At 39.0% G+C, this 15,849-nt stretch overlaps 1 protein-coding gene across 3 annotated transcripts in view; it reads right to left on the reverse strand.

The window, feature by feature from the left end:
- The window catches only part of fchsd2 (FCH and double SH3 domains 2), a 57,862-nt gene that overhangs the window by 13,070 nt on the left and 28,943 nt on the right, over positions 1-15,849 (reverse strand). For 2 of the 3 annotated variants that reach the window (XM_079677351.1, XM_079677352.1), the window contains exons 9-13: positions 12,279-12,401; positions 11,362-11,457; positions 10,123-10,197; positions 5,071-5,187; positions 4,873-4,977 (exon numbers count right to left, since the gene is read on the reverse strand). In XM_079677351.1, coding sequence (XP_079533477.1) covers positions 4,873-4,977; positions 5,071-5,187; positions 10,123-10,197; positions 11,362-11,457; positions 12,279-12,401 — 516 coding nt within the window. The remainder of the gene's footprint in view (positions 1-4,872; positions 4,978-5,070; positions 5,188-10,122; positions 10,198-11,361; positions 11,458-12,278; positions 12,402-15,849) is intronic. The other variant, XM_079677353.1, reaches the window with a different exon arrangement.

The following is a 15,849-nucleotide window of genomic DNA, read 5'->3' on the forward strand; positions in this document are numbered from 1 at the left end:
GCCAAGACAGACTTCCTGGCTTTGATCAATGAAAACCTGAGCTCCTTAAGTGCCTCCTTAATATCCGATCCATTAGTAAAGCCCAGCAAATGCTAAAGGTTGCTGTTGGACCTTAGACATAAAGGGCTGAAGAGGATACAAGTTGAAATGATGGACGATGTACGTTCAGCCATCTTTGCAGCAGCAGAATAAGTAGCCAGTGTTGGGAATACAGGTAACTAGTGGAGGATTGTAGGACCTGCCAGAATATTGAATATAGAGCATACAGAAATATAGAATGAGAGTTGACAGGTGGAGAAATAGTGCAGGGAAAAACATAGCTGTCTAACTTATATTGAATTATTCAAAACCCTAGTGAGTCCTGGTGCTGCAGAGCTCAAAAGATGACAACTGAACTTGTTGAGAAAAGCAATGAAACATGTCTTAATGTTGAGATCAGGAGAAACCTAAGGAATACTAGAAGCTCCATACCAATTGGTCCTCAGTTTTTTATAGTGTACTGTGTCTTATGATTTGCTACACGCCATATGCAGATGAAATTGTGTCTAGATTTTGAGTCGATACTTCAAATCATTTTACCAATCCTTATTAGTTTTGTTTGCTCGCGCTGCAAAGTGTCTGAGAGCACAAGCTTGTCTCTCTCTTGATGCATCTTGTGTCTGAAACATGTTGACGCCTCGTGTTAATGAGGCCAGATTGTCTGGTGGAGCCTTCAACAGCTCATTAATACAGAGACAGCCTCCTGCTTTAATTTCTCTCACTCTTTCTCTAAAACTTGTACTCTATAATTTTCTATATTCTATATCATTTTCTATAACCTGCTCAGCTGGGAAAATATTTTAAAACACACTGATGCATGTCTCATTTTTTAAATTCTAAACGGCAAGGCACCCCCACCACTCTTGCACTTTTATACAGCAGAAAAATTCAAACAGCAGAACCACAAGGTCTGCCCGAAGAGGGGACTGTGTAGTCCCTCTTAGGTCCAGTTCCTTTGGTAAACACTGTTTCTCTGTGAGGGCACAAACACTCTGGAACACAATACCAATACAGATAAGGAATAACACCTCCTATCATACATTTAACCACAATCATAAGAACTGGCTTTTAAACAATCAGAAATGTGAACACTTTTAACTGTATCAAGGTATGATGATATTTCATCTGTTTGCATGTTTGTTTGTTTGTTACTGCTGTTGTCTGCTGTACTCTATTTAATTATGTTTGTATTGCTCTAGTCTTGTTGTGGTCATTTAACATCTTGCCAAGGACAACATTTGAAAATTAGCTTGCTGGTTAATACTGGCTCATTTACAGCAATGTGGATTAATGTGCACTGTCCTTTAAATAAATAAACAAACAAACAAACAAAAACTCCTTATAAAGAGAAAAAAATACAGTAGAATTAACTTATGCATGAAAAAATTGCTTTACATTGACTCTTGGTTTCATAAGGGACATGGCGATTGGTCCCTTGGGTAAAAGTGACCAACCCATCCATTTCTGCCTCCGCCCTATGCAGAGTGAGTAGACATATATTTGTAATACATAAAAACTTAATTGGGGAGAATTGTGTTCCCTCAAAACGTAATTGACAATGTTGTTTGGCTGTATGTGTAACCTTTTATTAGAATATCACAAGCTGTAGTACAAACTAAAATCACCTTTCACATAAGACTGGATATAAATGTAAGACTTTTGATATTGTTGAACATGTCTTTTACCTTTTTTAGTCATATCCACATAACTGATGATTATTTAACCAACATATCATAGTGTAAATGTTTTATGAAAACACAAGTAGTGTGCTGTAAAATATCTTTGCAATATCAATATGAAGTTATTGACTTTTGTCATATCGTCCAGCCCTCGTTAAATAACTTCATAAATGCCTTTTTCTCTCCTCTTGATTGAAACCAGACTAAACTCCACACAGCTGGCCAGGGGCCAAGTCATTACACATGATTTATATTAGAATATAAAATACATTTCATTTTACGTTCTAAATTTCACTTGACTTTTATCACAGCACATATCACTTGATCTCGCTGATAAATTGTGTTATTAACTATTTAAGTAACTCCAAGAAAAAAGCTCCAGAGCCTTTCAGTTCCCAGAGCCTTTTATCAAGTTCCCAGCCAGAGGCAATCACATCAGAGGTTTGTAGAGTGCCCAGAATACATAACTCTGCTCTTTCTTTCAATGTTTAGTGATTGCTTTCAAACAGAGGCGAGAAAAAGAGGATCAGTCTAGAGATTGAGGTGAGTGCGGTTGAAAACTACAAAATAGATAGCTACTTAGCTACCTCATCTACTCTTTTGTGTAGCTATGTCTGCGAAGGCAACAGACTCTTTTAATATTCTTATAATAACTACAAAATTGGTCTGCAAGCTCTTAAAAGTTCTACATTATTCAAGGCATTGATATTTATATTTCTTGCATCGTGTTTAAATAAAGTTTTGTTGTAAAATAATTCAAGGCAATAAATCAAAAATAAAACAACAAGCTATCTATCAATAAATATCAACAGTGCATCCTTCTTACAGTTTGACGTGCAGTAAATGGTCACATATTGGTACAGTCAGTGCGTCATTATACACATTGATTTTGAAAGTCAATTCGCTGTCGAAGTGCTTAAGATGTCGTCACAAGCAAATTAGGCATTTAATGAAAAATCAGTAAATGAGGACAGGAGGCGAGGCCAACTATGATTACAGCAATGATTTACTGACAGTTCACATGATGCTTGTGAAACACTGACGTGTATTTGTGAGTACAGATGCCTCACACATGTATTATAATTCACAGATTTATTGTATAATTACACCTCATTCTAAATATCTTCATGTTCTTGCTAATAAAGTGTTTGAATGGCCACTGCATCATGTTTAATGGGATGAAAGTGAGACTTTGTGTAATTGGAAATAATGACGCCATCACTGCACAGATAATGCTGTAATCATCCTGGATGTCTTTTGTTCTGCGTTCACTCCCTTTAGAATTCTGTGATAAGAGCTCTGTGATGAAGCCATTTATACCAAATGAGCACATTAAATATTAATGACCTGACTTAAAGTAATGCTGGCCTAGAAGAGCAAGGAATCGCAGACACACAGTGGGAAGGAAAGACAGAAACAGAGGGTGGAAGAAGGACTTTGCTCTTCGTGGTAAACAAGACTCAAGATTATTTAGTAGACAGTGAGATCACATGCTACTGATGGTGTTGCTTAATATTAGCAATGTTGGTTGACTAAAATCGATACACTGGCTTGTATATGTTGACAAACCGGACAAACAGACTCAAATTCAGTTTTTTTTTTCCCAGGGCCATAATATGTGCACTAAACGCTGCTAATATTTAAATTATATAAATCTTCCTTGCAATACGAGGGGAATCATGCAATTTAATTTAATATTTGTTTATGTACATATTCCCTATCATGTCTATTTAAAGTGGACCTATCATGCTATATTTGAATAATATAGTGTAGGACCATACCTATATAAGGCATATTTATACTTTTTATTTTTCTAAATACCAAACAGATCATGCATTTTAGCCATTCCTCATTTCTCTCAATTGAACACTGTCTTTGCATGGGCTGATTCTGTGAGAACAGCACCATCTACAGGCCTGGCATATGTACTACAGCGTCTCCAGCGCTTTCCAACGGCAATGTCCGTGGCTGTCTCCTCCTGATTGGTGGAGTTGGCCCAATAGCCGTAGTGCCACTTCTGTGACGTCATAGAAGTGTTCAAATCTGGATCAGTCTGTATCAGATCCGTTGCAGCCCCTTTTTAAGAGATTTGGGTTCGGAGGAAAATAGAGAGGGTTGTGTTTTCTGACACTTGGTGAGTTCCCTGGAACACCGGGGACACATATTCAGGTATAACAGACGTACAAAAGTGCATTTTGCATGATAGGTCCCCTTTAAGTCCCATTTCTTGTTTTTATAGTTTCTTGTTGTTTTTATATTGTCTTGTTGTTGCGTGTTGACACCTTGAGTTCATTGTAATTTCGTTGCACCTGTACAATGACAAATGAAAGATCTATCTATCTATTTTTAAAAGAGCAACATTACCTCAGGGGATGAAAATATAAAACTATAGTGAAATAGTGATCACACAGAGAGGTAACATCAGAAGTGAAAGGTTTGTTGGGCGTGACAGCAGAGGGTGCTAGATATTTGAAAACCTGAACAGAAAGCAGTATGGAGGAAGAAAGACTTTGGGGAGAGAATGAACAAAAAAAGAAAACAGCAACCAAAAGCCATAACATTAGAGACTTTGAAAGACAGAGAGACAGAATGGAGTGGAGAGAGATGACAGATGACGCAGCGATCTCATTCATACTTTGACAGGTTGAATCTGTGGGAATCAATACATAAATGATAGACATCTCTACAGGTGGAAAGGCGGACAGGTGAGTGGTCAAACAACATGAATGATCGGACATCTCCTGCAATGTGAAAGGTGTATTGATCGATCCTGGACCATGCTTGTTATTTTAATTGCCTCCTGTTCCGTTTGCTGAGCAGAGAGTCAGACTGAAGGCCAACTGCAACTATTCACATTCAAAACATTTACCAAATAATTAGTCACGCAGCCCAGACAATGGGTAGAGGAAATATAAGACAGGGCTGAGTTTTATGTTATCAAAGAAACAGAGGAAAGAGGCAGGAAGTGAGTCTACAATGATATGCAACTTGTTTGTATCACAGATTTAATAGCATACATTTTAGGGGAATTTTTTTTTCCATTCACTATAAAGACCCTTCCCTTTTGTGAACCAGAAATCTCAGCAGACAAAGATATCCTAATATGTATCCACTGTGTGAACAAAAACAAATGTTGACAATGTGAGTCAGGTACCTCAGCTTTGCGTATGTTTTCTTTGGTCTCATCTATCTTCAACTCCAGATCTAGTCTCCCCTGCTCTGTGGGGGGCAAGCCATGGTTCTCACACTCCTCCAGACACTGAAAACACACCCATCCGGGGTTAGAAATAGCACATGTGTGTCTTTCGAAAACATATTTTATTTGTGAAACGGGCATTCGTCTCCGTCTTACTCTCTTGTAATGTATGATGTTCTTGTGTTCTCTGGCGATTCTGGTTGCCCATCTCCTGGCCTCTTTGTTCAGACTGTGCTCCTCCGTCGTGCCCGTCTCCGACTCCAGCTGTCGACTCTAATAAAGACAAACACACACATACAGACATTCCAGACAGCCATAAGTACACACACACACACACACACACACACACACACACACACACACACACACACACACACACACACACACACACACACACACACACACACACACACACACACACACACACACACACACACACACACACACACACACACACACACACACACACACACACACACACACACACACACACACACACACACACAATGCTTTCATAAGTACACTGTCGGTGGTGACAGCACAAGGCGTGTGATGTGCAGAAGCTGTTAATTGAGCTAAAGAAAGTGTGAGAGAAAAAGGTGGTTTCCCTCTCTCATCATTAATACCACGTGTGTTGCAAAGCTCTCTTGTTAACCTCTTGGAAAGAAATAGCTGCTATTAAAACCACATGTAGAAGAGCACGGCTGTGTGAGTGTGTGTTGTTGTCTGTGCTACAAAGCGAGAGAGCAGGAGGTGCATTGCAACAGGAATATTGAAATGGAATTTATTTTGCAAATAACAATTAAAGCAGCTATGTGGGCTATGTCTTCAAGTTCCTAGTTGAAACACTTTCCACTAATCCATCACATACCAACAACTGAACCATAATACATTATATCTTGTGCATTTGACTTACTATGAGTAATGCAAAAAATCATGATCGCCCTTTTTTTCTGCTGAAGTAATGACCCTTTTTTTGAGCTTATTTCACATAGAAGATGTCTGTATTTCTTTCTTCCTCTGTGCTCTCCTTATCGGTTAAAAGAGGGAAGGACAAGGTTGGAAAAGGTGATGTCAGTAACTAATGTGAATTTTAGCTGCTTTGAATGACAATCAGATGACAGTTGGTGGGTTGTTCGGTCACTGCCAGTCCAATTATCATCAAACTCAGCCCTGATAGTCCTGATGAGTTCTGATGTCAATCACATGCTGTTACGTCAGTCATGCAGATAGGCAGACTGAATGATAATTGCTGCTGCATTTAAAATATTTAGAAACTAAGTACTCACTCAACCAAAATACTTTGTAAGAAAATATGAATATGATTCAGCGGATGGAGAATGTAGGTATAAGCCTGCAATTTGCTACATATCCTCTTCTACTTATGCTATCTTTGAATAACTGTTTCTTAAGAGCACCGTCCCTGCATCCTGTGCTGAGAGCGCTCCAAGACTATTGTGATTGGTTTGAATAAATACAAATATGCCAGAGCGTTGTCACAAATAATGGTGCTAAAAAAGATTAAGAAACTATAGTATATGCCCTAGCCACATTCTGATGTTGTTATTGATAAAAAGGGCTTGTTTGCTAAGCTAACGCTGAATCTATGTTACTGCAGGGAAGGAGTCAACAACTACAGCACAAACATTTCTAGTGAGGATTCTTAATAAATAATACTTTTCTTTACTGTTGATTTTTTTGTCATTCATATTTGATGCTGTAGAAAAATATTATAGATTTTAAGAAAATAGTATTATTATGATTGTCTAAAAAGGGGCACTTTAGCTCTGTCTTTTAATTGTAGACTGTAGGAATAGGCACACAACCCAACGAGATCATTTTCATGACGATATCTAAAATGATGTGGCTATATGTCTTACGAGTTGTGAAAAAACTGCTCGATTAAAGTGCAAAGACGTCCTTTCTGTTATAAGTTATAATATAGCTATATACTTTATTTAAAAATACAAATCCACATTTTGTCAGATAAAAAAAATCATGCTGGAGCTAAACTTCTATCTCTACTTTGTGAAAATCACGTGTGTTCCTGTCATTTATATATTATTGACGCATTCTGTGACATATTTCTGTAGCCTATAACGTTTGAAAAAACAGCATTTGTCACTTCCGACAAAAACAAACTTAGCCTCAGGATGGACATTCAGTGTCACTGATGTCTACTCCTAGACCTCAGAGGCTGGGGTTCCCATAATCTGATAATACAAGTGTGCTAGCTAGACTATGGAACAGGATATTTTAATTGCACGTTTCCATGCACATCATATCTATTAATGATGTGCCGCTTCAGTAACAAGAAGGCATAAATCTGGCTAAGTATAGGTGTGAAACGAAGAGTATTACATGGGAGATTTACAGCTTAATTACAGTCAGGCAAGAAGGGAAGTTAAGGCAAGGGGGCAGAAAGCTAGACTCAAACAGCGGCTCCAAAGTGACTTATTGCCTTGATTGCTTATTGCTTTAATGTGAATAGAGTAAACAGAGTAAATAAGCATTTTTTTCCAAATTGCCTACAAGCATCTCCTGCCTACTTTGCTGAATAATTACTTATACAAAACACTTTGAATCTTGCACCTCTTGCATTTCCTTGAATGTGACCTTTACGGGCTGTTCTGTAATTATGTTTGTTCAGGTTCCTCATTCTGGATTTCAGGTATATTCTTCAATATAAGCAGGCCTGTATACCCCTAATAAGTCTGGGGGCAACTTAAAAATGTTATATACACAGGATATGTATGTTCATATAGGACATAAGGTGACTCAGTGCAGTAGAAAAACAATGATTTCCATATTCTTAAATATCTTGATGTAGTTACATTACAATGGTCTGATTGCATTTTAATTGTGTTGATTTGTCTACATCAGATAATAACAATCAGATCAAGGTTACAATGATAAACCATTAGCAACCCCTGTATATATTATAACAGAGAAAAATATGACTTGTCATCCTGCCAGATAAGGGAAATGTGAAGCACAGCGCTGCACATTTATAACAACCTCCCCTGTCATAATAACAGTCATTCAGATGACTGTATACAACAGGAAGTACCGTACTGTGTATCCTTGTAGGAACATTTGAAAAACGCTCTTAGACTCTTAGCTTAAAATGTATTTTCTATATTGTAACTTTTGTCACTATACAAAGCTACAACACTATTCTTTAATACATCATATTACACATCATAGCCCCCCATTGTTTTCTAAAAAAAGCATCTCCCCCGCACTACAGCTTGCAGCGACATACCATTGTCTTGACTAATATAAAAGTTGACGCTGAACAGTTGGGCATCACACTTAAGTCAAAGCAGCAGTATGTCTATGTGAGCTGTTTTAATGGATTTAGAAGCAGAAAGAGGCTCCAAGGTGTCTACACAACCTGCAGTAGAAACGACAGCAAATGCATTTCAGACTATTTATGCGCAATAAAGGCAAAAAGAAAAATGCATTAAAAGTGTTATCCTAAAAAAACAAAAACATATGAATCCTTAATCCAATTTATATTTAGTCCTACGTTTTAATATTATTCAACCCTTGGTATAGTAGAAAGATCATTTTCTGTTTATAGAGTTATTCACATTTAGCAAGTATCTTGACATGTGGTCAGAGAATAAACTTGTACAGAGATTGTCATACTGTCAACCATTACCTTATTTTGAAGCAAAATTCATACAACCAAACCTTTTAGGCATGTATCTACAGGAAGGCGATGTTTACGTGAAATTTCAGAAGATGATGCAACAGAAAAAAGATGACAGTATCTGATAAGTCATCTGTGTGTTGCGAATGCATTACTCAGCAACAGATGACAGTATCAAAGCTTTATGGTGCTGTGGAGTCACTTTCATAACAGCGGTATTCAGTAATCCAGAAAATACAGCTCCCTGCTCAATATCATGGAGCCGTTGGATGAGGCAGGGTATCACAGCTCATATAGTAAAAATACTGCTACTAAGATAATTAGCCTTATTTACTCCCTAATAGACAAGAGTCAAGAATATGCACGCAGCAGCGGGATCATCCGTCTATATACAATTACATATTAAGAACCAGATCACAGGAGAAATGTCTTCAAAGCTTCCTCGTTCAAACTCTGACTTAGGTAAGACCGTTTTATGCTACTATCCACTTTACTACTGAAAAGAAAGGCAACACAGCTTGAAGTGAGAAACACTAAATCCTCTAAAACACTTTAAAGCATATTAGCTTCTAGTAATATTTGTGATTGTTTTAATTAGTATGGCTATGTGAATGGGTGATGGCCGTGTTTTGTGTATTGTAATTGTGTTATTGTCTACTTGATTTATGTAATCTGTTTGCAGGTCTCTCGTACAAGAGGCAACTGGATCTCAACGGTATTTTCTGAACTAATAAAGCTTAACTAACTGACTGACTTGTCTCATAATGAATGGAAAAGTAACGACTAGGGTAATGGAGGATAGATAAGGTAGGATTGGTTGGAATAGTCATAAGTTACAGTGTTGTTGCATAGAAGGAAAGCTACAATCAAGATACAACTGAAGCTGTGACTGTGCATCCTACCAGTAATTCAAAACCTCACACATACTCATCAGGTTTATTTTTTATTTTTATACCAGCAATATTCATTTTGTCATATGAGGTCACACCCATGCTGTTACGTTGCAGCGTGCAACAGTCTATTTTGGGTTATTTTACTATGATAATAATAATAATAATAATAATAATAATAATAATGCATTTTATTTATATAGCGCTTTTCACGACTCAAAGACGCTTAATGATAAACAGACAAACTAGTTCCCTTGTATTTGCGTTGCTGCTAGACAGGCTGTAACGTCTACACTACTGTGTGTTTTAGAACAGGGATGATCCCACGCTAACCGGTTACATTAATTCATCACGCTATTAGACAATCCTGGGATTTGTATCAGTTTTCAACATAATGTCGAAATCAAATAATCTAAATCGGATTTTATTCGGAGCATGAAGTGTGCTAGATACAAAGTAGCGGGCATTTAAGCAAACAGCAGTAATAGGTTGGAGAGTTAAGTAGCTCTGTAGTCTTGCATTAAGAGTAGCATGCAAAATGTCAAACATTTTAAAAAGATGTATCAAGGCTGAGTCAGATACATAGATAGAGATGAATGGAGTAGATGATCCATGGTGTCAGGGATGAGAGTGAAGAATGCTAACAACAGTTAAGACTACCTGTGCCAGGGTCATTCTCATGGCACTGACGGGCGACGGCTCAATGTCCACCAACTGCGGCACCGAGCTCAGAGTCTGGTACACAAAGGCAAGCGTCGACACACACACACACACACACACACACACACACACACACACACACACACACACACACACACACACACACACACACACACACACACACACACACACACACACACACACACACACACACACACACACACACACACACACACACACACACACACACGCAAGAGCAGCAATGCAAACACACAGACACACAAACACAAGGAGGGGTTAATGGAAAAAAAGGTGAGGGAAAAGTGTTAGCAAAGGTTAACAGGATTGGGGGGGATACAGGGAAGCACTTTGTTGTTTAGAGAAATGTTACCAGTTTATGTCAGGGAGGGGAAGAAGTGTAACACAGTGATAGTGTGAAAGAGGGAAAGAAGCTGAGTATCAAGAGAGCACAACATGACTCAAGCACAAGAGAAAAGGAAAGCCATAGAGGACCAAGGTCCACCGGGAGACATCTCTTCTAGCCAGAAATACTTAATACGCCCCCAGAGGGGTGAGACAGCATCCTGCCCACTGCTGCATTCTGATAACAAAGACTTTAGATCGATAAACGACCATTTGAAATATTTTCAAACGTCCAGCAACCATTTAATACAAAAGAAAAAAGGGTGTGTAACTTGTATTAATGATGAAAATAAGCTAGGACTACAAAGAAAATCTCCCAGTGGAAACATTCCATTTGATGTTAAAACGATTCATATTAGAACACAGCAGATTCATGCTTTTGTTGAGCTGTCAGACACTATAGTTAACTGGACAACTCCGTCCTGAAGAGTTACCATAAAGACATGAAGCTGGAAAACAAAAGAGCCGAGGATGTCTCTCGAGAATAAGAATGATAAGAGGCTTGGCTCGTGGAATTCCAGCTTGGCAAGACTCTCAGCCCCGGATTTATTAATGGGATTCTCTAAAAGTACAAGAATAAAAATACATGAATTCTGTTTCAGAGACTCGACTGCTAAAGAGCAAGTAAGGACTTTAGCCAGAGATGTACAGTACAATATCGGAGGAGAGAGAGCATGTGGGAGGAGACGTCCTCATGTGTCAACACAAGAGGCTAATTACTAACTTTGTGTTTGTGTTTGAGAGTGAAATGAATGGGAAGATTGAGTGACTATCTTGTTGTCTAAAACAGGTTCATATACAAACTGTGTTTCTTACCGTGTCACAATCGCTGGGCTGGAACTGGAAGTCGTGTGCTTTGTGAAACACTGGGTTCTCCTGCATGAACAACTGCTGGTTGTATTCTTGTATTACCTGAGAGGAAAACAGAAGGAGATTGGGATCTATTCACTGTGACATCAGAGAATCCTCACTGACCACAGCCTCTCCTGCCTTTGCATGGATTCAACTACAAACCTCTTACAGCCACCATTTTAGTCTCCATTTGGTGAGTGTTTTATATTCACTCAGATTTTTTGTAATTTGCTTTTTAATGGGATCAATGTCTGGTCAAAGAGCTTGCCATGGATAGCAGTGCAGACAAGTTAAGTTCCTTTAGAGAAAAGTAATTCAACTCCAGTAAAGTATGAAACCAGTTAAATAACACACCATCCTATCTGCAGGTGCTTTGAGAGGCACTGTGCTCAGCTGTTCTGCACACATTCTGTATTCATGAAAACAAATTGCTGAGCGGTGTTTTGGTTTTTAAATTAATGAATCTCGTTATAATTAATTGATTCAAATATATATGGAGTAGTTTGCACCCTTTAAACAAAAAACAAGAATGCAAAACACATATCCAAGGCATTTGTTTTTATTTCATACTGACTTTTCCTGCATTATTAAGTTACCGTATATGAACAACGCTTCCAACCACCAACCCTAGGCACATTTCCCCATACTGTGTAATCTATGCAAACACAGGGCCTAGTAATAATGAATGAACTCAAAATGTTATGAGGTTGCATCAAGTTCACCAGAGAAATACATTTTGTTGCAAAAGAAATCACTTAGAATGTGACTTTATGTTTAGAAGCTTTTCCCGACAGTATCTGTTTTAAGACCGGAACAACTGCATTTCAACTAACTTATACATGAGGGCTGAAGGTCTGTGTTGTTCCACACATCTGACTCACCCTGGTGGATTTGTCCAACAGGAACTGGAAGGTGTTGTGAGAGGCTTGCGATGCCTCTAGCTCGGTACGACTCAGCTCTACCAGGTAGTCTTTCACGTGCTCATAGATCCTGCCGTCCAAGGCCTACAGGACGGAGAGAGAGGTTACAGTAAGAAATGGATTAAGCCAATGTCATTTCCTTATTCAACTGCTTCAACGGAAGCTTTTAACCGTTTTACTCAAAGGATCCATATTCAAATGTCAAATGTATTCAAGAGCAAATTCAAAGGAATGACTGAAAATGAGCAGCTCTAATCATTAGAGGTGGGAACTGAAGTGCCGATTTGAAGACGTTTTTAATGGTGTTTGCACTCTAACTCTAAATGAACAGCATTTCTATTGGGAGCTTTGATAGTGCTGCCAAGTGGAAGGCCGCGGTGCCAAACAGACAGAGAGGAGCGATAGAGGTTATTGGAGAGGACAGAGAGGAGAAGAAGGGAAGAGTAAACTTATGAAAAGTTATGAAAAAGCGAAAAACAGACGGAGAGAAAGAGTGTATGGAGGAGTGTGTGTGTGTGTGTGTGTGTGTGTGTGTGTGTGTGTGTGTGTGTGTGTGTGTGTGTGTGTGTGCGTGCGTGTGTGTTCTTTGGACAGCATTCTCACAGCTGCAGGGTGAGGTGAAGGGGTTCGGATTCCAATTCAACAAAAAACAGAGACCGCAGACACACACACACACACACACACACACACACACACACACACACACACACACACACACACACACACACACACACACACACACACACACACACACACACACACACACACACACACACACACACACACACACACACACACACACACACACACACACACACACACACACACACACACACACACACACACACACACACACACACACTCTTCTAGCCAAGGTACTCTATAAAAGCTCACACTCTTTGCTGGTCAGAGTGATGCTTTAGGCCAAATCTACAAGATCACCTTAAAAATGTCTTTTTCTCACCCAGAGAGCCAACATATAAAAAAAAACATTTATTTGAATATGCACACACCACAAACAAATGTAGCCTTTGCACACACATACTCAGACTTATAAAACAATGGGAAATTGAGAAGGAAATTATGTCATTAAGGGTGGGTTGTTGGCTGACTTCTCTATAAATGTTCCTTCATCACTCTGCTCATTTCCTCCTCCCCCTTTCTTCTCTTCCTCCCCTCCTTCTTCCATCCTTTTACGGTAGTGTTGAAACCGGTTGAAACCCAGTGAGTCAGCTTCCAGAAAAAGCCCCGTCCCCATCCTGGGCATTGTATGTGTGTGTTTGTTTTTGGGTTGAATGACTGCATCAGGCTGAACAATAAGTACAGCGCAGAGGACCAGACAGGGCAGCAGAGGTCTAATTGTGAGAGTGAGTGCGTGTCTAGCAGGGGAATTAAAAGATGGTCGGTAAGAGCATCGCCAGCCAACAGCAGAGGGAGACGTGGAGCAGTTTGAGCCTCCTCTGCCCTTTCACTACCACTGTCGCATTGACAAGGACAGTAGCTCAGTGTGAGGTGTTAGTGCTGCATCCACAGACCGCACAGACAGTATTTATGAAGTTAAGATTCAAACAAGGCTTTTAATTACAAGTCTCCAATGTTTAGAAATCCCCTCTATTGTCTATCACATTCCGCCCATTATCCTCTATATGGCTCGGGGTTAAAGACAGAAATGCCTTGATCCACTTTGAGCTGACACATTGTCAGAATATCTGTAACATATCTGAATATTTACATTTAGAAGTCTATGTTTCTATTCTAAAATGTCCTCCACAAGCTGTGTCTGATGAATAGTGTTCATGGCAATGCAATGTACTAAGAGCACGGAAAGGATTTTAAAGGTTGAATATAATGGCAGTCTTAAATGGAGACAATCTGTGCTTTTAGGGTGATGTAACGTCTTGCTTTTACTTTCATTGTATGGCTGCTATTCATAATCCATTTGTGCTGATTTCTGGACTGTGTTTCTCACTTATCTCTCTGGAGCCAAGACTGTGAAAAGAACTTGTACTTTCTTGCAAATTGTTGCCCCCCCCCCCCCCCCCCCCCCTGTTAGAAGTGTTGTTGTCAGCGGCTTTCAGGTGAGGACCTATACACACCACAGTAAAAGCTGAAGAGGAGGGAGAGAGGATGAGCAGATTGACTCCCTCTAGCAATGTCCCTCGTTCTATCTGTGTGTTTGCACGCATGTACTTGTGCACATGCATATTTCCCTGCAGTCCTGTCCTTCTGTCGCAAGGAGCTAAGGATCTATTATTTAGAATGGCCTCGTAGTATAGATGCTCGAACACGCCTAAGGCCGAGTTTGTGAGAGACAAGGAGACAGGGACGAGCATGTGAGGATAGAAATAACACAACACTGCGGGGGGGGGAACATAAAGCAAACAAATAATAAACAGAGAGAGAAGCAGATAGAATCAATATTACAGATTGCTTATGGTTTAGACTGACAAATCAAATCACAAAATTCCAGGGTCACCTTGTTACTCTTATGTGTCTCCTTATCCTGTGTTTTTTCTTTCTTCACTATATTCCCATTTAGCATAACAGACATCACTGATATAAAAACTACAGATTCCTTTTTCTATGTTTTGTTTGTTTCAAATTCACAAATGTTGAAATGACTTTATAAATTGCATGGTGTTTATGTGTTCTAACTGGGCTGTAACACTCCCTAAGTGTCTGTGTGTGTGTTAACTACCAAATCAGTAATCAGACATCACTAATGGATGTCAGAATACAGACAAAAACATCCCACATGTGATGTCTGTGTGTCTATATAAATACTGCATAATGGTGTGTGTCAGATTGACATGTTTACACAGCATTTACAAAAGGATGACCTCACTGTTACTCAGCGGCTCAAGTTATTCACAGAATCTGAGGCGTGTTTCGATGCATAGAGCAGTCTGCCAACCTGTGTGAATGTGTACGTGTCTTGTCTTAAACCACAAGAGATTTTTTAGTCAAACGTCCTCAAGTGTTTTGTTTATGTGCACGTGCTAGAAAGGTCACCAGATGTTTCCACACAGCAAACTCCCACTGATGAAATAATTGTTAGTGGTGACAGCTAATTTGCATTGTGTGAAAATGAATCACTTTGAGTTGCAGAACATGTTTACTTGATCAGATCAAATGTGTACATTAAGAAAATCAGGAAACCTACTTCCTACAACTATGATGAAAAAACGCGATGAATGTCATGATGGTGTCGGATTTGATTATAAGCTCAAAATAGAAGATGAATTTGCACATAAAAAAGTACACATCACTGATTTAGCAAATGTATTCACTTTTGTAATCTTTTCTACAGTTTTTTTAAAGGGCCAAACTTCCTCAAAGCTTCTTGAGAGTTCCTCTGGCCTTATTTCAGTTCATTCAACTCTGTGGGAAAAACAATTTCATGCTTACCAATCATTCGGTAAAAGGAAACATCAGGATGTCTCATTTTGCGGGATTTTCTTTTTTCTCACATAAGCCCCTTTCAAAGCACAAATCCAGAGAACTCATGACTCTCTTTGAAGACTGAGAACCT

The sequence above is a fragment of the Notothenia rossii genome (assembly GCF_949606895.1).
Source record: "Notothenia rossii genome assembly, chromosome: 4".
NCBI lineage: Eukaryota > Metazoa > Chordata > Actinopteri > Perciformes > Nototheniidae > Notothenia > Notothenia rossii.